The sequence below is a fragment of the Emydura macquarii genome, unplaced genomic scaffold (assembly GCF_026122565.2).
Source record: "Emydura macquarii macquarii isolate MOO-44397 ecotype Brisbane River unplaced genomic scaffold, CSIRO-AGI_Emac_v2 contig_3390, whole genome shotgun sequence".
Taxonomy (NCBI): domain Eukaryota; kingdom Metazoa; phylum Chordata; order Testudines; family Chelidae; genus Emydura; species Emydura macquarii.
In genome coordinates this window covers 8,831,583-8,855,533 of record NW_027133527.1, presented here as the reverse complement: position 1 = coordinate 8,855,533, position 23,951 = coordinate 8,831,583, and the positions used below count along the sequence as shown (strand labels likewise).

General features: G+C 44.7%; 1 protein-coding gene across 4 annotated transcripts in view; it reads right to left on the bottom strand.

The window, feature by feature from the left end:
• UNKL (unk like zinc finger) overlaps positions 1-23,951 on the bottom strand; it is a 133,423-nt gene that overhangs the window by 67,855 nt on the left and 41,617 nt on the right. For all 4 annotated transcript variants that reach the window (XM_067534363.1, XM_067534364.1, XM_067534365.1 and 1 more), the window contains exon 8: positions 10,972-11,126. In XM_067534363.1, the coding sequence (XP_067390464.1) occupies positions 10,972-11,126 (155 nt within the window). The remainder of the gene's footprint in view (positions 1-10,971; positions 11,127-23,951) is intronic.

Below are 23,951 nucleotides of genomic sequence, written 5' to 3'. Positions count from 1 at the left end.
TTACTTATGTCTTGTGCACATTTGTTAACCTACAAATGCTTGAAAGTCCACAACGTAACACTGCAAAATCAAAGAAAGAATTTTCCATAACTCCTGCTTCAGTGTCCCAACTAACAGGTAAAAAAATATTTTAATTAGATTTTAACTAGACTAAGTCCAATAAGTGGCTGAGATTAATACTTGGCAATTTTGACGGAGAAGGAGAACCGTATTAAATATTTAATCATTCTGAACATGTTCTAGTTTTAGAATAAAAATATTTACAGTAGTAAGTGTTACTGATGCTCTGTCTTACAAGCCATTTGCTCAAGCTGGGTTGGTTCATGAACATGCTGGCCTAATTTCTTCCTTGAAGAAATTTTACCTAAGGAAGTTTTCATTTTATGGTTCTATTTTAAATACATCTCATACGTTGCTGAATAAAATATAAATATCTGCGTAATTTGTTTTCAATTTATATGGTACTTAACAGCTCAGATTATTCCAAAGCACTTTATAGTTAATGACCTAGATTGTGACTTGCACTACATGAATTTATAGATTTTAAGGCAAGATGGGACCTTTGTGGTCATATAGGCTGATCTCCTAGATCAGCGGTTCTCAACCGGTGGTACTTCGAAGAAGGCTGGGTGGTACACGAGCCGTACCGCGCCGCCGAATGCGCCGCCAGAAGTGCCCACCCACTCACCCCAGCGAAACTCTGACGCCGAAAAGGGGCAAACGGCGGAAGGGTTTCGGTGGAGGGTATTGTTCCCCCCATGTAACCCACCGCCGCTGCCGCAAAACCCCACCGCCGCCGAAAGCCCTCCTCCTTTTTTTTCCCAAGTGGTACTCGCGTCAGGTACAGTCCCAATTGACTTGACTGTACCTGACCCAAGTGGTACTCAGGAAAAAAAGGTTGAGAACCGCTGCCCTAGATAACACATGCCACAGGACTTTTCTGAATTACTTTGTGCTTCAAGTCCAATAGCTATGGTTAAACTTGAGCACATCTTTAGAAAAAAAACATGCAATCTTGATTTTAAAAAATTCCAGTGATAGAGAATCTACAACTCAAAAAGTTCTTTCAATGGTTAATTACCATCACTGTTAAAAATGTATGCTTTATTTCTAGCCTGAATTTGTCTAGCTTTGACTTTCAACCACTTTATCATACCTTTGTCTGCTAAACTGAAGAGCCCATTATCAAATTTCTGTTCCCCATATAGGTACTTAGAGACTGATCTAATCACATCATAATCTTTTCTTTGATAGGTTCAAGAGCTCAATCTGTTTGAGCCTTTCACTATAAGCCATGTTTTTCAAAAAACTTTAATTATTCTCATGATTCTTTTCTGAAGTGTCTCCGATTTATCTACATCCTTCTTGAACTATGAACACCAGAACAGGACACAGTATTCCAGAAGCAAAATGTACATGGGCATAAAAACTGCACCTGTAGAGGTTTTCCAGACTTGTGTCTAGACACATAGGAATAAGCATGAATTGTGTGTCTGCTTATCTTTTCCCCTATCCTCCCCCACAGCAGAAGAGTGGTGAGTAAGTAGAAATGATGGATTGTCCCAGTCTCTAAGAGTTAGAAACAGGTGCTTTATACCACAGCTGAGGAATTGAATCTTCATTACTGATGGTGTAAGGGACTTGACTCTAGCACTGGTAGATTATGGTGCATCTTACAATCACATATAGAAAATCTTTTAGAAACATCTAAAAGTTATGTAATATTTATCATTCGAACAATGGTTCTCAAACTTTTTGTATTGGTGATCACTTTCACACAGCAAGCCTCTGAATGCAACCCAATGACCCCTGTGTGCTCGCCCCCTTTCACCCCCCTGAACCCCATGGGTGCCCCCCTTCACCCTGGACCCCTGCACTCTCCGCTCCCTTCGCCCCAACCTCTGCATCCCCCCCCCTGCGCCCACCTAGAGAAATTGAACTGCATGTACGGAGCAGAGCTCCCTGTCGAATGCTGCTCCTCCATACACCCCTAGAGCGATGTGAGGTGGGGGGGTGAGGCACAATGTCAGGGCTCCCTGCATCCAGGTCACTCCCCACGTGGGGTGTGTAAGGAGAGGGCAGAGAGCAACAGCTACTAATGCTCCAGCGGGAGGAAGCAAGAAGGCTCACAGCCCCACACCTGGCCAGGCTTAGGGCTTACACCTCCATGGGTGGTGGTGCTCCGAGCTCACAGCCCCATGCCTATCTGGGGTCAGGGCTGCACAGCTCATGACACCCATATAATCACATCGCAACCCCAACCCCCAGTCTGAGAATCAATGCATTAGAATATCTCTTTCATGACTTTTATATCATACAAATGGAGCCTGGTTTTATAAATGGGCAACAAAATTCTTTTTACTAATATCAAAGATGCAAGAGTAAGGATTTGTCTACAGGAATATTAGCTTGCAGCAAGATGGGGTTTGAATCTACCCTGCACTAACCTGCTATTGACTAACTGGCCATGTGTACCCTGCTGATGTACATTAAAAGTTCATTTATAAACTCTGACCTAGTCTCATTTGGTCCAATAAAAGATATTACCTAACTCATCTTGTGTCTCTAGTATACTGGGACTGACAGGCCTACAACAACACTCCATAGTATATGAAGACAGATTTGCAAAGTCTATTTTTAAAAACTAAGGAATTCTTCACAGTGGTTGTTTTGGTTGTGAAATTTAGAGGAAGACAATATGAATAAAAAACTAATTTAACTTCAACTTATTAAATTTTCATGTGTACTACAGTGAATCAAGATCACTTGAATCAAGCCCACTGTAATTCCCTTTAATTTTATCTATTTGTTTATCCTTAGATTATGGGCCCTTCAGAACAAGCACACTCTTAAGTGGCTGAAAAGAGCCTTGCATATAGTGGGCACTACTGCAAACAATTATTTTTAAAAAATGCAACCTTTAATTTTTGTAAATACTTAACAACAAAAGAAAGTTGCAAAACAAAATCTGTTTTAACCCTGTGTTCAATTCATTACTTCCTGAGGAAGTTCTCTTTGAGGACTAAAACTTTCCATGCTCAAAAGGAGGAAAACTGTATGAAAGTCCATCTGTTTTTGAATTATCTGAGCCATAATAAAAATACAATCCTGCCCATCCTTATCTTGATATATTACTTGAGTTAAAGTAACTAAAGAAGACACATTTTTAAGGTTCAAACCTGGCCTGAGGCTTGTTCTTAGAACATCTGTTCTCTACTAAATTTAACCAGTTTTAAATTTTAAACTGGCTATACAGCATCACACTAACAACTGGCCAACACCTCAGTCCTATAACAGGTCACGTGGAGTAGTCAGGTGGACTACTACATATGGCTGCCAATGTCATTGCTCTAGTGAAAAGTCAGAAGTGTTCCTACACAATTGATTCACAGATGGAAAGTCAAATTGGACAGGAAAGACCAAAGACAACTCCCTCCATGGCCAAGAGCTTCAAATCAGAGCTAAAAACCAGACTGGGTGCTCCCCTGAATATCTCTACCATTCTCAGGTTTGGTCTTCCAGAACACATCTGATTAACATGGTTAGATGAGGCACTCCACCTTTAGAGCTGCATAAACTTGACCTAAGTGTGCACCAATGTGATTCTTTCGTTTTTCTGCTCTCTTTATCTATATTTTTCTTTATAAAAAAATCTAGGACATTAAATGGAAAAAAACCTGTGTGAAATGCAACCAGGGTGAAAATTTAAACATCAGGGGGAAAAATTTAGGTATCTGTGGTTCTCATAGCACCTTAACTCATCCATGTTAAACAAAAACAGTATTTTTTTATTACTTGTTGAGCCAGTGGTGTTAAACTCTGGGGAGGGCTGAATTTTGTTTAATTATAGTCTGTTGTCCAGAGTTCAGTCATGATTATACTCCCCACAGTGCAGAGTGGAACATCCCCTGATGTCAACAGAATGCTTGCACACAAGAAAAAGGGGAGAATACAGCCCTTATGTTGTAATCAAATGTTTAGTTATTAGTTGTTCAGTACCTTACTGTTGCATTCATCACCTAGACCTTTTCTTCTTCAAAGTACTTTAAAAATGCTAGTTAATCCTCAAAAAATCCTGCATGGTATGTCAGTATTACTCAAATTTTATACCCAGGGAAACTAAGGCAACCAGATTGAATTACCTGCCCATGGCCACAGAAGGAAACAGTGCTGGGATTAGAAAACGGGCTGCTCCTGACTCCCATCCCCCATATGCAACTTTCAAATAAATCAGAATTATAAACACTATGAAAGTCCTGGACTTCTTGAATGTCCTGACTTTTGTGTTTTAAATTCCTCAGACTTCAGTGTATATTTACATTGTACACTTTGAAGAGATAAGGGTTGTAAAATTTAAATTTTTATTAACTTGAAAAACTACTTGTGGCTGAAGAAATGTAGTAGGAAGTTCACTTTCACTTGGGCCGGAGGCCTCATTATCAACAGCGAACACTGGAATGGGGAAATGCTATTTTGGCATTAAAGAACTAAGAGGAGTCTGGAATATGCTCCATTAGCAAGATTCAGATTTAGCACACAATGTAAAAAGTGAAGTATGTTGCTTCTTTCTCATCCTTCTACATGGCTACTTATACCTACATGACACAAATGCATTGCTCTTTCTGGTGTATATGTATATCACAGCCTCTGTGCATACTGGTGTCATCATTCCTCCCATTTTACTTTTTCATAAGTCACAGTTCCATATGGGCCAGAGGTTTTACCTAGGATCACTGTTTTTCATATATTTCTAATTTCTGATATACTTTCCGCCCAACCAGATTATTTCCAGGTTTGCTGAAAAGCAATGACAAACTAAAGTCAGATTTGACACCAGCTGGCTAGATGGGGCACTCACTCTTGTTCAATATTTATTTACTTTACCTTTTTTCAACAACTGCAATTAGAAATCTAAGCAAGAGTTGATAAGTAGACTAACGTAAATAGAAAGTGAAAAACTGCAGGTCTAATTACCTTTTCTTTTTCTTTTCTAGACAGCAAATTGATTTTCTACCTCTTTCTTCTTCAGGATGTGTTGTTTTCTTTCCTAACTCCTCTTTGTAGTCCAGAGTAAAAAAGTCTGGTCTAACAGAAGACTATACTTTACAAATTAGCTTCTGCAGGTAGAACACTCAGTGTTTGTTTGGTCTGTTTAGACTAGAGCCCAGTTCAACTGCTGGGACTTCCATAAAGGAAATACTATTTTTTAGCCTTTTAGGATTTGATATTTTATGGCAAGTCTAAACTGAGAAGGTTTTATTTGTGGGTCAAAGTCTCACATTAGGTATAAAAGCCCATCTTTCCTTTTATTACTACTAATTTTTATATCTCCACAGAGATACATGGTTCTTTACAAATAAAAAACTCAACACGACACACAGATGGTGGTATGGGACAGGCTAAATTAGATACAGTGCAGCATGGAACAACCAGCAAAGGGAGACAGCGGTATGGAAGAGATCAGCTTTATAAAAGTAAGGGCATGAAATATACTTCTAGTATGCATGAGTCTTGTTGGGTCCTTTAAAAAGCAATTCAGCTTCAGAATAAAATGATGCTGAAAAGAGCAAGAACACTGAGTGTGTTGCAAAGCTAACCAAAAGTAGTCAATTTTGAGAAGACATTTGAAGGTGTCAGTCAAGCATGGCTGCACGATGCACTGAGTCAGTGAGGTTATTCTAAGTCTTGAGGCTGAATAAGAAAAAACAGAATCACTCATGGGAGGAGACAACCAAGGATGTGTCAAGGTGTGCAAAGTTAGCAGAACATAAGGCATGACAGGGGAGTTGGGAGATATGAGACACAGGCAGAGGAATGCAGAGCCTTGAGTTGGGATTAAGAATTTGAATGTAGGAACTACAGCTACACAGAAGTAGACTGGGAGTCAATGCCAGTTAGGCAGGTGGGTACATGTGAATAAGAGAAAGGGGTAGTCAGAACATTGGATGAGAAAGATGCTTTTACTGGTAGCTTGATGGAAGGATATGTGGGATCCAACATGAGATTAAGGGAAGACCTCTAGGTGGTTACAATCAAGGCAACAGATGACGAGGGCATAGATCAAGGTTTTAGCAATATGTATAAAGCATAATATAAGGATTATGTTTGAGATACAGAGGAAGAACCTGTAGGATTTAAGACAATGTCTGGAAAGTAGGAGAGAGAGAAGTTGAATAATAACACTAAAGTTGCAATCCTAGGCAACTGGGAGGATGGCGAAATTATCAACAGTGACGGAAGGGAGGAACAAGCAAGTGTCTGAGAGGAACACTTCATTTGTGCCACATTCGAGTTGGGGGCAGGACATCCAAAAGTTGGTGACACAGTTACAGATGCAAAAATAAACTGAGGGTGGGGGGATGAAAGCAGTTTTGAAGTCACCTGCACAGGCATGGTAATTAAAAACATGAAGGTTGGAGAGGAGAAGAGTGTAGAGGATGAGATCAAGAATAGAGTCCAAAAGGACAGACTGGAAAAGGGGTTGAAAGAGGATGAGCCATCAAACGGGACAGTGAAGGAGCAGAGAGAGTTAGAGGAAACTGAAGTAGACAGTACACTCAACTTGGAGGTGAAGAGCATGAACTTAATGGACCATGTAGATGGGATGGAAGAGGTGGTTAGGAAGGACATCTCTGTATTAGTGAAAGGGTAAAGGAAGAGAAGATGAAGGCTGAAAAGAAAGAGGAAAAGAGGAATGTTGTCTCTGGTAAGTCAATGTTCTTGGAAAAAACCCAGCAAAGTCTAGATCGAAAGAGGTGGGGGTGGCTGCAGAAGAGGCTTCAGAGAAGAGTCAAGGGTAGAGAACAGGCAACAGGGATTGTAAGTATAAGTGTCACATTTGTGGACAGAACTGGTAGAAAAAAACATTTGTATCTGAAAGTGTCTGCAAAATCCCTAGACTTTCTTCTAAGGAAATTAGGGCATGTCTACAAGGGGATAAAAAAACCTGTGGCTGGCCCAGGTCAGCTGACTCAGGCTCAAGGGGCTCAGATTTTGAGGCTGAAAAAAACCCTGATCTGCAGACATTTGGGCTTGGGTTAGATCCTGAGCTCCAGGAGCCTGAGAAGGTGAAGGGTCCAATGGCTTGGATTCCAGCCCAAGAATCTACACAACAATTTTTCAGTGCCAGAATCCAAGCCCAAGTCAGCTGATCCAAGCCAGTTACAGGTTTTTTTATCCCTGTGTAGACATACTCTTAGCAGCACAGAAGCAGGAATGGAAGAAATGGATGTGACAAGCCAGTCAAATATGGGAATGGTGGGATAACACAATGGTGAGACAGTGAAGAGAAAAGGTTGAGTGTGGAGAAGAGGATGGCACCAACGGAAGAAATGACAAAAACCAGTGAAATGAAGGATCAGGCTGAAAGCTGCAGAGGAATCTGATTTGTTAATGGAGTAAAGATTATGTAAAGTTTGTGTGATGCAGTCAGAGTGTAATGAATTATGTTAAAATGGAAGAGACCATGGCTAGAGAGAGAGTATGCAGAAATTGAGGGGTTGGAGGGAAAGCAGTGCTTGATGAAAATTAGGTTAAAAAATAACATAGGTGGGTAAAACAAATTGGTTCAAAGCTGAAGGCAGAAAATGGAGATAAAGGATCTAATATGAGATTAAGGGAATACCTCGAGATGGCTACAAGAATTAGTTAGAGTTAGAATAATAAAAAGGGGACATTAATGTGGGAGCTAAACTAACCCCCCAAAAGTGGTGGGGCCTGAAATGAGAAAAAGGAGGAGAGTCACGCACTGAAGTGGGGAGAAAAATAAGGCCATGGAATGTCCAGATGACAGCCACATGGACAAAAAAGGAGAGCACAGGCTTAGATATAGAAGTAAAGTTGTAGTGTGGGTTAGTGAGGGAGGAATCTATTAAAGTAATTATATGGCCCCACCATCACCATAGCATGCACACCTCACAATCTTTAAAGTATTTATCCTCACAACACACTGATAAAAGTAGGAAATATTTTTATTCTCACTTACAGATGTGGAACTGAGGCACAGAGAGCAAAGTGACTTGCAAGGCCACACAAGATGCGTGTGGCAGAGTGGGAAAATGAACTCACATCTCCCAAGTGCTAAGCTAGTGCCCTAATTATTGGACCATCCTGCCTCTCTGCAAAAGTCTGAAGTGACAAATGTCTAAAGGCAGGACACCTCTGCTGAAGACGCCTTTTAGCAAGATTAAAGAAAGAGATGAGAGGGGGCTAGGAAGGTTGCATTCAGTGGGGTGTAAAGGTAGAAGCAAATAGAAAGACTGAGGTTTCATTTCTAACAAAAACCACCACAAGAATTTCAATGATAGCAGAAGAAGGGAGCTATGATAAGAGGGAACAGCAGTTAAATTGGAGCCAGCAAGAAGAGGTAGCAGTGGCTAATGGTGATGACTATAAAGAGGAAAAGGGTGAGAGCAGGCCACAGTTGGGAAAGACATTGCCAGAGACAAGAAGGAAATAGGGAGAAGCAGGGAGGGAGGAGCTGCCCAATAAATCCTGTGGCAAACTGCCAACTCTGCTCTGGTGGGTCCCATGTTTTTACCTCTTGTAGTAAGGCAGGGCATCACCTGTTGCCCATTTCTGGGTGTTGGCCACTCCAGTAGAGCCCAGTGGGGGAGGGGGAAGGGACCCGGAACCCAGGACCACCCTCTACTCCAGGTCCCAGCCTAGGGGCCCTGCGAATGGCAGTTATGCACTGCCTACAGTGCTGAGGCTGCAACTCTTCCCCCTGGGCCTACTTCCCGCTCTGGCCCTTCAGCTTCTTTGAGCTCTTTTCTACCCACACTCCAGTCCCCCTGCCTGAGGAATCTCACAGTCTTGTCCCATCTGGCAGGGTCCTTTCTCTCAGGCCTCTGTGCCTGAGAAGTCTTTCCACTCTGCTTGAGCGGGTTTCCCTTCCCTGGTCTCTCTACCTTTGAGTCAGGAGATTTGGGAGGAAAGCCACCCTCCCTGCATTCCCTTCCTCTGGGTCTCACGTATTCCAGTCAATTGCAGCACTCCTCCAACCCTACTACCAGTTCTCCTCTTTTCTGTCTGCCTGGAGTAGGGGATTTTAATCAGGTCTCTGGCAGAGCCTTAATTGGCCTCAGGTGCTCTTCAATGACCTGTAGTAACCTCTGCTCAGTCCACAGGGAACTAGGCTTTGATCATTCCGGGGCTTATATCTCCCTTCTACTATCCTCCTGCTGCCTTCTGACCCTGCTGTATCACAATACCTAAAATATAATAGATTGGGTTAGATGGAAGTGGTGGAAGAGAGAAGGGTAGAAGAGAAACCATGACAGAGCTCAAGAGTGCAGAAGTTGGAAAAGGAAAAGAAGAGACGAGTGCAGGGGCAGAGCAAGTGAGAAGGCAGGAGTTTAAGACTCAGAAGGTGAATCCTGGAAGCATGGTGGAGAACACAGCAGCTAAGTAATCAATCAAGGCAATGGTAAAGGTAAGAAATTGTGGCAACTAATAATTAAACTAGATTATATGCAATAAATGATTGAGTATAAGCACATGGGGGGGTGGAGAGAATTGCTGAAACTTAATCCCTCAGCAGCAGCAGATGAGTCCCAGTGAACAGAGTGGCCATTAGATTCTCCCTAGTACTCCTATGCAGTCACCTGGAAGTGGGAACAGATTGAAGAGCTTTTGAGGGAGCAGGTGCATCTTGTAGGTCACTGCTGAAAGCCACAGCAGCAGACAGAACTGAGCCAAGGAGTCCAATGAGACTCAAGTCTCTGAGCAGAAAAAGGAATGGATTCCTAGTGGGTGAATAGGCATGCCCCTCTCCCTCTCCACCCTCTCCCTCTCCACCCGAAGAGCTTTCTGGAGATAGCTGTGGCAGCAGATTTCATAGTGAAGTACTAAGGCACAACATAGACAGCTACTCAGATATATCTTTATGGTTGGTGTAAAGGGCAACTGTGTGAAGTTGCAGAACCTGCATCAATGAAAGACCTCAGGATTTTTAAACACGTGCACTATCTATTGGCCTTTTAAATGTATTTTAAAACATGTACCCTATATTTGGTTTCTGCTTTAATCTTATAAACAAAAAGCTACTAGTGGTGAAAGACTGTTAGTGAAAGTTCTACCAATAAATACACATATATTCATGAGCTACAGTAAGGTCTTTGTTGCTCATGAAGCAAGAAAAATCAAGTCAATAGAGAGGTAGGAAGGACTAGACGAGCGTCCTGATCTTCAGAGCAACCTCAAAATAACTGTTGCCTACCAACAAGATCCATTTCCAAGTATAGCTAAACGGTAGAGAATAAAGAACCTATAATCAATTTCATTTCCTTTTCCCTCAACTCAGTTTAACAGAGTAGGATAATTTACATTGTGCTCATTACTCTGGTATCTGAGAGCCTCTTAACTACCAAATATACAATGGCTCCAGGAACAGCTTGAAGATAGCTTTAAAGCTAAACATCAAATGCAGTAGTTGTGTATTAAAATTCCTATCTTATTCTCCTGTTAACAGAAAACAATAAAAAGAAGAGCTATAGCGAAACAAGATCTTCTTTTAATGAAATCTTTCCTAAAGAGAAACCAACCTTAAGTAAGTTATGGTGTCTTGTGGTTATTATATAACAAATTTTTGGGATCCTGATTAAATGAATTACATTTAGGTATTTATATGACACTCCTCATAGTAGAATCTGATTACCTACAGTCACCTGATTGCATCTACAAAGAAAGAAAGGGGGAAAAACAGAGGAAATACAAAATTAAATCTGGTAATTCGGTAGAAGGCAGATATTGTACTAAGTATTCAGAAACAATTAAAAACCTTTATGGTCAGATGTGAGGGCTGATTTTTATTGATTTTTTTAATGTCTAAGTGAGGTGCTTCTTTTCTGTTGTAATATCCATATAGTAAAAAGAGATGTCTGGTAAATAAAACAATTATATATTGTCACAGTGATCATGATTAGTAACTTTTTTTTTTTTTTTTTTTTTTTTAAAAGTATTTACACTTACATTTCCAGACTGCCCATTGTTATTTGTAATGCTGTTTGTGGAGTTAAGACTGCTGCTCCATTCATTTGCAATTCCTATGCTGTCTGCTGAAAACAGATGAACGCCTGGCTTTGATTGACAACCAGTCTGCAGTCTGACTACATTCATGGTGTCCTCTGTTGAAGGAATCCCCAACAAATTACACACAGATTTCGTATTTAGCTGTGTGAATTCAACAATTACATACCCAATACCAAACATAACACCTGTCACATGGAAACATTTAACTACATAAATAAAAACTTTGTTTCTGAAAACAAAATAATATAAACATAAAGCAAAGTCAATATGAAAATGCTGGAATTTAGAATTGATGCATCTGTGGCCATTAATGAACTTAGTAAAAAATAGATGTCTGTAACTCAGAGGGCTTTTCTCCTCATTACTTGGTCCAACAAAAATCCATGGGAGCAAAAAAGATCAGCATCCTAAGAATGCAAGGTCTTATTACAGATTTTGCTGTATTTTCAAGAATTCTAGGACACTATAATGTTTAAAGACAACATTTTTAGGACACCTGGTTGCAAAGATAAACATGACATTGTAAACCGAATTACTGTCTTTTTACCTGGCTGTAGAGTGAATCGATAGTATCACATCAAAAGAAAAGGAAGTTACTCACCTTGTGCAGTAATGATGGTTCTTCAAGATTTTCCCCCCTATGAATGCTCCACTGTAGGTGTGTGCATGCCCCTGTGCCTTTGATCGGATATCTTTGGTAACAGTGTCCATTTGACCTGCATATGCATTCTCTCGCCCCTGAACTCTGCCTCGAGGCTAACTAGTGCTAAGCAGGTGAACCACCCTTAGTTCCTTCTCTACCACACAGCCCCATAAAACTCCAAAGTAGAGAGGAGAAAGGTACATTGTGGAGCACCCACAGGGACATGCATCTTTAAGAACTATCGCTACTGCACAAGGTGAATGACTTCCTCTTCTTCTTCGAGTAGTGTCACTATGGGTGCTCGACTGTACATGATTCCCAAGCAGATGGAAGGTTGGGGCTTTGGAGTCAAGTCTGTTATGAATGACAATACTGTGGAGCTGAAGATAGTGTTGGAAGTGATCGCATAGTGTTCTGTGAATGTATGAGCAGACATCCAAGTCGCTGCCCTGCAGATTTCCAAGATAGGAACATTCTTGAGGAAGACAATAGAGAGGGAAACCTATCTTGTGGAATGTGTACAGATTCTGATGGAGGTAACCCATTGTGAGCATGAAAGCAATAGTTAATACAGTTTGAGATCCATTTGGAGAGTCTCTGGGCTGATACCACTGCACCTTTTGAACTTTCTGCAATGGGTAGGAAGAGCTTAGGAGATTTCCAAAAGGCCTTCGTCCTGCCAAATAAAAAGCCAAGGTCCACCTGACATCTAGCATATATATTATAGCCTCCCTGTTGTCACGGTGAGGCTTTGGGTAAAAGAGGAAGAGGTGAGAGAGTTGGTTTACATGAAAAGATGAGGCCACGTAGGGCATGAACTCTGGGTGTGGCCTAAGAGCGACCTTGTCTTTAAAGAATACTGTGAAGGAGGGTGTGCCATTAGTGCCGCTATCTCCCCTAGTCTCCTTGCCGAGGTGATAGCCACTAGAAATGCTGTCTTCATCGACAAGTACGTAAGCGAGCAAGTGGCCATAGGTTCAAAGGGCAGTCTAGGTAGGCTCTTTAAAAAAAGATGGTTATGTATCTTGTAACTGTTGTTCTTCAAGATGTGTTGCTCATGTCCATTCCATTGTAGATGTGTGCACACCTCCATGCATGGTTACTGGAACTTTTTTCCCTTTAGTAGTACCCGTAGGGCCAGCTCCGGCACCCCCTGAAGCCCATGCACATGCTGAGGTATATGAGGCGCTGCTGGCCCTCCGCCCCCTCAGTTCCTTCTAGCTGCCAACTCCAGCAGTGGGGACGGGGTGTGGGTCATGGAATGGACATAAGCAACACATCTCGAAGAACAACAGTTACAAGGTAAGTAACCATCTTTTCTTCTTCGAGTGCTTGCTCATGTCGATTCCATTGTAGGTGACTCACAAGCAATACCTTAGAGGTGGGCTAAAGTTACAGATAAGCTACCTGTAGCACCACTCTGACGAAGCCCGCGTCATCTCACGCCTGCTGGACAATGGTATAGTGGGACATCAAGGTGGGTACAGAGGACCAGGTAGCAGCCCTGCAGATGTCTTGCACATGTACTCTCACTAGGAAGGCTGTTGATGAAGCTTGAGCACTGGTCGAGTGGGCTGTAATTATCCCCAGAAAGGGCACCAGCCAGCACAGTGCAATCAAAATAACGTCCGCCTTGTCCCTCTTGATTTTCAGCAGGACCTTGTGAAGAAGAGGAATGGGCGGAAACGTGTACATGAAGCTCCCTGACCACTGCAGAAGGCAGGCATTGGATAGCAACCCAGCCTCCAGACCACAGAGGGAACAGAACTGTGGGCATTTCCTGTTCCATGCTGACGCAAACAGGTCCACCTGGGGAGAGCTCCACCTTTGGAAAATCATACAGACCACATCTGGATGAAGCGACCAGTCGTGGCAGAGTAAGAACAACCTGCTGAGACAGTCCACCTTGTCGTTCCTCACTCTAGGTAGGTGAGAGGCTATTATGTGAAAATCGTGCCTCACTGTCAGGTCCCACAGACAAATTACTGAGGGCTGAGGAATGGGCTCCCCCTTGTCTGTTGATGTAATATACACCCTCTGTATTGTTTGTCAGTACATGCACCACCTTGCCTGCAATGAAGTGGAGGAACACACCACAAACTAGGCGTATAGCCCATAACTCCCTCACGTTGATGTGCATGTATCTCTCCTCCCTCCACCAGATCCCTTGCGTGCTGAGGTTGGTGCTGATATGGGCCCCCTATCCTAAGTCCGAGGCATCCGATACCAGAGTGACCGAGGGGACTAGCTCCTCTAATGGCACACCCTTCAACAATGCCTGGGGACTCCGCCACCAGTCTAGTGCGGCCAGAACCTGGGGGTGGGCTGTGACCACCCTGTCCAGGGAATATCTGCTCGGGGCACAGACTGAGGCGAGCCACAACTGAAGTGGTCTGAGTTTCAGCCAAGCAAGCCTCACCACATAAGTGCAGGCCACCATGTGGCTTAACAGCTGCAGACAGTACCAGGCTGTTGTAGTCGGGGAGAGGTGCAGGCATGCGATGATGTCGGACATCGCCTCGAAGCGGGGCTGGGGAAGGAAAGCTCTGGCTTGTGAAGAATCCAGGACCGCCCCGATGAACTCTATTTGCTGCACCGGAGTTAATGTGGACTTCTGTTCATTTACAAACAGGCCCAGCCAGCAGCAGGTGACATATCAGCCTTATACTGCTCTGGACTTGGGCCCGGTTTCAGCCCCCGATTAACCAATCGTCCAGGTAGGGGAAAATGTGGACCCTTTTGCGCCTCAGGTGCGCCACCACTACCACCATACATTTTGTAAACACCCTTGGGGCCGAGGAAAGGCCAATGCTGCAAACTGGTACTGGGGCCCTAGTACTGAGCAGAGGGGACTCTGGGGTCTCAGATACCATGAGTTCCCTGGAAAACAAAAACTCCTGCAGTGCTGTAATCAGAACTGTCAGGGCTTGTCAGTGTTGACTCATTGGTACTGAGGAAAATGGTGATCTTGCTTGATATGAACAGTCCAATGAGGGTTGTTCAGAATTGTCGATACCGAGGGTTTCAGCACTGATGCTGTCTTTGTAGAGATAGTACGATCTGTGCTCTTGCCTCTAACAGGCAGTGCCATTGTTTCAGAGCCTGTGCCCATAGGGTCCTTAGACTTACTAGTGAAGTGCGCACTGGGGAACCCCTATGATCTGTGGGTACCGTTCTTCAGAGCCATTGGTGCCAAAGTGACCGAACATGCCAGTGATCTCCTCTGGCTGTTTCGGGATTCAGTATGAGGGCTTACAGCTCTCTTTTTGTAGACTGTGGGAGGGGAATCTGAAGACTTCTTTCTAGGCTCACCCTACTTGGAAGTAGAAGGCTCTGGTAATGGTTCGCGCTGCCAAGGAGATTCAGGACCGGTGTCAGTTACGGATTCAAGAGCTCCCTCCATAAGGAGTAGCTTCAACTTTAATTCCCCCTTTTTTCAGGATCTGGCTTTTAGCTGCTGGCAAAAGTACACTTTTGTGGACTGCGGGCCTCGCCGAGGCGCCACACACAGCAGGAATGTCTGTCTGTAATGGTATAGCCTCCCTGCTGAGAGGCACCTCTTAAACCCGGGGGAACCAGGCATGCCCCTTACTGGAGGCAATCCCTTGCACTGGGGGGAACAGAGAGAAAATAAAATTCTTCTTTTTCTTTTTTTTTTATACAGGAAAGAGACTAATGGAAATCCTAAAACACTAAGAAGAAAAAAATGAATGAAAATACGAAGAGTATCTAAGGCGTAAAAAATTCCAATATGAGTGAATGGACTGCTAATCATTCTGCCGCTAGCCAGGACGGTTGAGAAGGAACTGAGGGTGCTTCGCCTGGACAGCACTAATTAGCCCTGAGGCAGAACACGACAAAGGCGGAGCACATATGTGGTCTGAAAGGATGCTGCTACCAAAGGCACAGGGAGACACACACATCTACAGTTGAGCACCCACAGGGATGCTACTCAAAGAAGAATCTGGAATTTCCACTGCTTATCCTAATGGGATACAGTAAACTTTGAGAAAATATTGACATTTAAATGGCCATTTAACTATTTGTCAATTTTTATACTAGAAAAATTAATTCAAAGTAACTGGAAAAACACATCACTTCCTGGTGTTCTGAAGAAAACTTCAGCATTCTATTGAACATTTCAGATTTGGTTAATTTAGATGCTCAATACTTACTGTCCTTTAAACTATACAAATAAAATGTGGCATTTTAAAAATGGCATTTATTAAAAATTTGGACATATAGGTTTGTGTGGGTTTTCTAGACAAATAATGCCTTAGCATTAGATATTTAGTTCAATAAGTTGACTGGCTCCTTACCCCTTGATTCATGTATACAGGATATTAAAATAAGAAACAGGGCTAGAAAAATAAAATCCAGTCATCCCCTGAAGAAATTCCACAGATTTAGCAAGAATTTGCTATAGAAAATGTTTCTGATTTTTCATCTCGGTTCACAACTGTCTTTCTGAAGGGCCATAATAAACTATGTCCTGCATGTACCTTTTTTTTGCCAAGGACAATTAACAGTTATGACATCATGCAGAAGAGTACATGCCATAATAATGAACAGATGGAACAGTGGGACATGTAGATTCAGCACCATTACCTCTCTTCAGAGGAGAGAGCATAGTTGAGAATTGTTTCTCATGGTGTGATTTTTGTACCTGATGCTCTATGTTTTAATTATTGCATGATTCTGTCTTTGTATTACTGTGTGTTCAAATGCTGTATCTAACATATTTCCTTTGTCTTATGCAGGAGTAGGGACAATTAAAAACACAGGAGAGAGCAGGGAGATGAGTGATAACTATCATTGTGCAGATAGGCTCGAGACTAAGTGCAGGGACTCTGCAGAAGGAATATTGGAAGCCCCCCTTCTCATGCTCTGCCTGACTGAATATGCAAAACAACGGTTGTGAAGACAGAAGGTGCTGCACTTATCCAGTGTTATTTACTTCCACTCTCCCTTGGGGTCAATGTCTCCTCATTCTAGCCTGCTTTATAAGAGCAGTTCCAGTCACTGTCATTTCTATTATGTCTAGAAGTGAAATACTGCCTAGCAACCCCTCACATCAGAAGTGCTGTTCCAGTTACTGCCACCCTCATGCTTCCTTCTAAGTCACTGCTCCAGCCCTTTTTATTCTGTTAGCATCCCTCCCCACACATCCAGCTGCACATCAATCCCAAATCCCAAAAATGAACATATCTATTTACGTACTCATACAGCCCCCATCAAAGTAGCATTGGAGTGTCTCCCAAGTATTTAAAAATAGAAAGTCTTGCTCCCTTCCTTCCTAACCTAGAAGAAAACTAGCTTGATTAGTTTTTGGCATTTTTTGCTCAGTGTTATGTTCCTATTGAGGAAAAGACAAGTCACAGAAATTAGTTTGGTACTACATTTGGAATACTGGATAGTCCCAGTCATTCTAATTAGCTGAAGGAGTGAATTCCATAGTTTAGGTCAGTGCCTGCAAAAGTTTTGACTTCTGCATGCAGCAGTCTCCTCCCATTGGTCAACAATTTCACGGTTCCAGTGGGACACAGCTGTCGTGAGAGGTCACGGTTGCATTGGAAAAGATAATCTCTCATCATAGAGGGCTTTGAATATTCAGACACAGCTTTGAAAGGGGAGGCAGCCATTGGAGAGCAGAGTACCAGGATAATGTACTCATGACAACCTATGCTGCTAACCAAATTGACTGTTCTTTTGTATCAAATAGAACTTTTTCAGGTGTGTCTTCAATCTTAGAGACAATCAGCATTAGACCCTGGAGATCATGAACATGCAGGTTGCAGTGGCCGGGTCTGGGTCCAACACAAAGAGGTGCAATCTTCCAGGAAGTCAGATGCAAATGGGTGTTTTTGTCACTCTGTCAATTAGTGCATCAACAGCACTGAAGAATCCTAAAAAAGCCCCAGGTTGCAGACTAATTTCCCTTCCAATGTTTTAGGAGCAGCTGGCTGGCCCATTCCCCTGCTAAGATTTTCAGAGACAGCTGGCTGCTCGTCACTGCTCTTCACTCTTTGGATGGGGTTCCTAGTCCTCCCGTCACCAGAGGAGACTCTTTGTAGGATTGTTCCAGATGAAAGGGTTGTGGGCTGCCCCAACCAGTGGAAGAACCCTGATAGGTGAGACCTAAAAGTGAGCAGAGCTGCAGCAATGAAACCAGGGGAAGCCTGGTCCCAAGGGACAGTGATAGAGCCCTAAGTTGCCAACTTCCACAAAGAATGAAAAGAAAAGAGAAAGTCAGCTACCTTTGAAGAACTTCGAGAGATGAGAGGAGTCTCTCTCCCTTACAGGCATGGGGAAGGGGAGTGGATATAAAAGAGTTTGTGCCTCTCCTGTACAGTGGGGCAAAAGGGATTGCCTGATCTGAGGAACTAGGGTCTCACTGAGGGTAGGGGGAGAGGCATACAGGATCTTAGAGGCCAAAGAAACAGGAGCCATGGGATAAGATTCTCCCTGTCATCCTGTTCATGATAGGGTCCTTGGCTATGGAGCCTCCCTCTCTTCTTTACTCTGGAACTAGGGAGGGGGTCTTTCTTATTGACCATACCTGCGCAAAAGAGGTGGAATGTCAGAATTGCAGGACTGAGCTCAGAGCTGTTGCTAGTGGCAGAGCGAGAGAGTGGTAAGAGCCACATAAGAAGCTGACTAGAAAGGATGGGCCACTTGAATCTCCCATCGCTATCTGATATCAATCCAATTTTGCATTCCGTTTACTCCCAGTATATCCTGATCTGGCTCCCAGAGGCAAATACTTCTTTTCCTCCCATATAATCAAAATAAAGTCCTGACCTAGTTCTGGATATCTTCCCTATGCTGCCACTCTTTTCTCTGTCTTTTGTTTCTAGTGTTTTTATGAAGAGCCTTGACCACTTAGCAGGGCTATCATGCACCACACACCACCCTTTCTGCATCATTGTGTGGCAAGGCACCCCCTCAGTCTTGCCGGGTTAGGACTCCCTCCTCTAGTGAAACAGGCCTGGGGTAAATCTGCCCCACCTTGGACGAGTCTTTTAGCTTCTCCCTTGAGCACCCTGGGCCTTACAGCAATCGGGATGGGCCTTGGTTCGGGCCTGAGGAATGCCCCTCTGACACATGGGGGGGAGGAAGGTGGGAGGTAAGTCTATAAAACCCAGACCTAGTGGGGAATACTTTTCCCTGGCCCTCCCTCGGTGGGGCTGCAGCCGTGGCGATGCGGCTCTGGGCAGGGGCGGTGTCAGTCCTTCCCCCAAGCTGGTGCTTGGTTTTGGTTGTTCCCCCTGTAGGGAGAAGCACAGTCTCCTGGGTTAGAGAGGTCTACCTCCCTGCTGTCAAAAGCCTTCTAACAGCTTGTGTCTTCCCCCCGCCACCAGAGGCAGGATTTTAATAGGCCTAGAGCTGCCTTTGACTGGGCTCAGGTGCCTCTAATTGGCCTGAGGTAATCTCCTCCCAGCTTGTAGGGAAAAGGGCCTTTAACATTGTGGTGCTGACATACTGGCCTTCTAGCACCCACTTATAGCCATCTTTGTTCCACATCCATTCCATTTCCCTCTCTCCCCCTCCCCACTCAACACTAGGAGGTTGGGCTACTTGGGTCGAGCAACAGTGTGCCCTCGGTAGGCCATCTGCATTGCCATGCTTGATCCCTGCCCTGTGTTGCACTCTGAAGCGGAAGGGCTGTAACGACAGGAACCATCGCGTTAACCTTGCATTTCAGTCTTTGTTCCGGTGCATCCACTTCCGGGAGGCCTGGTCTGTAACAAGGGTAAACTTCCGTCCGAGTAGGTAATATTGGAAGGTTTCCATGGCCCACCTTACTGCAAGACATTCCTTCTCCACCACAGCATACCTTTGTTCTCTGGGCTGGAGTTTCCTGCTGAGGAATAAGATTGGGTGCTCTTCCTCTCCCAGCATTTGAGATACCACAGCACCCAACCTGACCTCTGAGGTGTCTGTCTGTAGTATAAACTCCTTGCAGCCTGGGGCTAGAAGTAGATCATGGCATAGGATGTTTTTCAGGCCCACAAATGCTTCATTGGCTATGCTGGTCCACTTCACTATACCCAGGCCACGGACTTTTATGAGGTCTGTTAACTGGTAGGCCCTGGTGGCAAAGTGGAAAATGAACCGCCTGTATTATCTGACTATCCCCAGAAATGCCTGGACATGTTTCTTCCGGATAGGTTGGGGGCAACTTTGTATTGCCTCTAACTTGTTCAGTTGGGGCTTCAACATACCACTCCCCACAACATACCCAAGGTACTTGGCTTCTGCTAGCCCTATCGCACATTTGGAGGGATTTATGGTGAGACTCACTCTCCTCAGAGCACTTAATACCGCCTTGAATTTCTCTAGATGTGTATCCCAGTCTGGACTGCACATGATCACATCATCGAGCTAGGCAGCAGCATACTCGGCATGGGGTCGTAACAGCTTATCCATAAGCCGCTGGAAGGTCGCGGGAGCTCCGTGTAATCCAAAAGAGTGTATTGGTGTAGCCCTTCTGGCATAGAAAAGGTGGTCTTTTCTTTGCCTTCCTTGGTCAGAGGGATTTGCCAACAACCTTTGGACAGGTCAAATATGGACAAGAACCGGGCCTTCTCCAATTGGTCTATCAGCTCGTCTATTCAAGATATGGAATAGGCATCAAACCAGGACACTTCGTTTAGTTTTTGGAAGTCATCGCAGAATCTCATACTGCCAACTGGCTTGGGTACCAGAATGATAGAACTGGACCACTGACTATGGGATTCCTCAATGACTCCTAGATCCAGGATCCTCTTAACCTCAGTCTTAATTTCCTCTCTTTTCACCTATGGGATCCAGTATGGCCTAACATTTGCTTTTACTCCGGGATCTGTGATGATGTGGTGAAGAGCCTCAGTGGTCCTGCCCAGTATGGCCCAGGGCCTTTGGTCTTTCTCTCCACCAGGACCCCATTTACCTCCACGACTTCCTTTCTAATACTGTCGTAGAGCGGATCATTGGCTTGGTCTTGTGCAAAATTCCCAAGTGCGGGCCCAATGGACTCAATTTGAAGGCGGACAACTTCTGTCTCTTCACCTGGGTTGTTCTCAGTGGAACTAGGTCCAGCTTCCAGTTTGTTAACAGTCTGGGCTGCTCCCCTGCTGGCTGGATGAGATTGCCTTACAATGAGCGTAGTCTTTTGGTTCCGGGCCAAGATCTTGGTTCCCAGCCTTTTGTCTGCGCTCCTTTCTCACTTAGTCTTCCGTGGTTTCCCAGTCACAGAGAATAGGTCCTTGGCTAATTTGGAGAAAACTGGGCAAGGGCCATCTACTGGGGTCACAGTACCCATCCTGGGGTCACTACCCGCCTCTGACTCACCCACGGAGAGTAGGCACCCAAACCCTGGGAAGTCTCAGCCTATCAGGACCAGGTATGAGAACCTAGGGACCCCCCCAAAGTCACCCTTGTGATGCCCCCTGAATTTCAATCCAAACCAGGATGGTCGGGTAGTAATTAACAGTGCCATGTACACAGGTTATTCCTGTGTGTTTGACACAAGACAGCTGGTCCTGGCCCAACTGTTTTTCTGAGAGTAGCGTGACAGTGCTCCTGGAGTCCACTAATGCGGTGGTCTCCATGTCATCCATCTTAACTGGATGTGTATATCTATGTGGGGTCTCTGCCGCCCACACAAGGTAGATCAGGCCATACGTACCAGCAATATCACCCATATCACATTGCATGGGCTCCTCAGCATTGGAGCACTGGGCTGCTATGTGTCCTAGTTCCCCATAAGCGTAACACCTGTATCCCACTTGGGGCATCCCCCTATTCTTTGGGCTGCCAGGCTTCATGCCACGACCCTCTCACCCAAGCTCCCCAAACCCCTTCGCAGATTCAAACCGTTCCCCAGCCTCCTTTCTTCCCAACATCTTTGGGACAGGAGCTGGCCTCTTGATCCAGTGCGATTCTTCCCTGGTAGTCTGAGAAAGCTCTTTGGCTGTTAGCTGTCTCTCCACGAGGGTGACTAAATCATCATACAAGAAGGGGTCATTTTGGCTAACCCATCCACGTCGGTCTGGCAGCAACCCCCTCATAAATCTGTCCAAGACTAGGATCTCTGTAATCTTTTCCGCGCTGTGGGCCTCGGAGCACAGCCACGTCTGCTTTATATGTATCAGGTCGAAGAGCTGTGACCTCAGTGCCCAATCATCCCGGTACTTCGACTCATGGAATCTCTGGGCTTTTATGGCTGTCGTCAAGCCGGACCTCACCAAGATCTCTGCCTTCAACTGGGGGTAATCCGAGGAAGCCTCAGCCACCAGGTCATAGTAAGCTTTCTGGGCCCCCTGCACAGGAAAGGGGCAAGGATGCTGGCCCCACTGATCCTGGGGCCATGCCTCCCACAGGGCCATCTTTTCAAAGGTGAGCAGGTACACTTCCACATCGTCCTCTACTGTCATCTTCTATAGGTAACTGTTGGCCACTGGAAGTCTCACCCCATCGTGGCTGTATGCCCGTCGTGGCTGTCGGGGCTTTCAGCTGGCTCACTACCTCCTGCAGGATGGCTGTCCTGAGCTGCCTGGCTGATCAGCAGCTGATTTGTATCCTGTTGTAGCTGCACTAACTCTTGTTGGGCGGCCATCTGAACCCAAGTAGCATCTTGCTGGGCCGCAGCGGCCTGCACGAGGGCTCTTACTATGTCGTCCACATTGGGGTGATTTACCTTGCCTCGGGGGGGGGGGGGGGGGGGGGGGGGGGGGGGGGGGGGGGGTCTCCATGCTTGTGAATATCCCACTCAACACCACATGTGGCAAAGCACCCCCTCAATCCTGCAGTGTTAGAGCTCCCTCCTCTGGCGAAATAGGACTGGGGTAAAACTGACCCATCCTGGACGAGTCTTTTAGCTTCTCCCTTGAGCAATCTCGGTATAGGGCCTTCAGGGTGGGGCCTTGGTTCAGGCTTGAGGAATGCCCCTTCTGACAAATGGGGATGGGGTAAGTCTATAAAACCCAGACCCAGCGTGGAATACCTTTCCCTGCCCCCCACCCCTTGATGGGGCTGCAGTTTTGGCAGTGTCTCTCTGTGGGGTGCGTGTCAGTCCTCCCCCCAGCTGGTGCTTGGTTTTGGCTGTTCCCCCTGCGGGGAGAAGCCGAGTCTCCTGCGTTAGAGGGGTCTACCTCCCTGCTGTCACCAGCCTTTTAACATCTTATGTCTTCCCCTCTCCCCCACCAGAGGCGAGGTTTTAATAGGTTTAGAGCTGCCTCTGACTGGGCTCAGGTGCCTCTAATTGGCCTGAAATAACCTCCTCCCAGCTTGTAGGGAAAAGGTCCTTTAACATAGTGGGGCTGACATACTGGCCTTCTAGCACCCTCTTGTAGCCATCCAGCCCGACTTTGTCACATTGGATAGTGTGAGTAGAGATGTGAGACAATGGGTCTGATCCTGTTCTTACTGAAGTCAATATTAAGACCCAATTGCTGTCTCTGGTGCACTGTGCTGAGTTCTGTTTCCTCCTTCCCTGATATGCATGCAGTTCCCATCAACAGCTCTTGACCCTAAAAGTTAAATAGGTTTTTGCTTTTTTGTTCACATGAGAGGAAATATTTAGTAATTTACGTATCAATTGGAATATATGGCTCCAGCATTTCTAGGAACTTTATGACTGTTAAAGTATCACACCTCTTCAATGTAGCCATCTTTTTCGTATAAGCGAAAACGGAAACAGCCTGGATGTGCTGAGGATGGGAGAAGGGATGTGTTGTTGTAAACATGTCGGTCCCAGGATGTTAGAGAGACAAGGTGAGTGAGATAATATATTATATTGGACCTGCTTCTGAGAGTCAGAAATAGAGTCAGATCAAAAGTGATCAGTCCTCACCCTCAAAGGGAACCTGCACAAAACTTTCAAAAGACAAGCCTGGGACCTTAAATTCGTAACTTCTGCTAGACATTAAAAATCATGATCTTAATAAAGATACTGAATTTACGGCTTATTACAACAATCTGTAACCCACTAACCCCCCTTTTTGTCCTATGACTACAGGGGTGTTAACAGGCCACTTCACCTTGACTGGTCCCTTGACGTATGTTAACTACTTATGCTGAACTATCTATGCCACCTTGTCCTTAGTGATGTCACAATGAATACATTTTCCTGACCTGAAGAAGAGCTCTGTGGAAATTCAAAGGCTTGTCTCTCTAACCAACAGAAGCTGGTCCAATAAAAGATATTACCTCACTTACCTTGTCTCTCTAATACCTTTAAACATATTAGTAGTCCCATTGAAATTGATGGAGCTATTTATTCACTTGCTTAAAG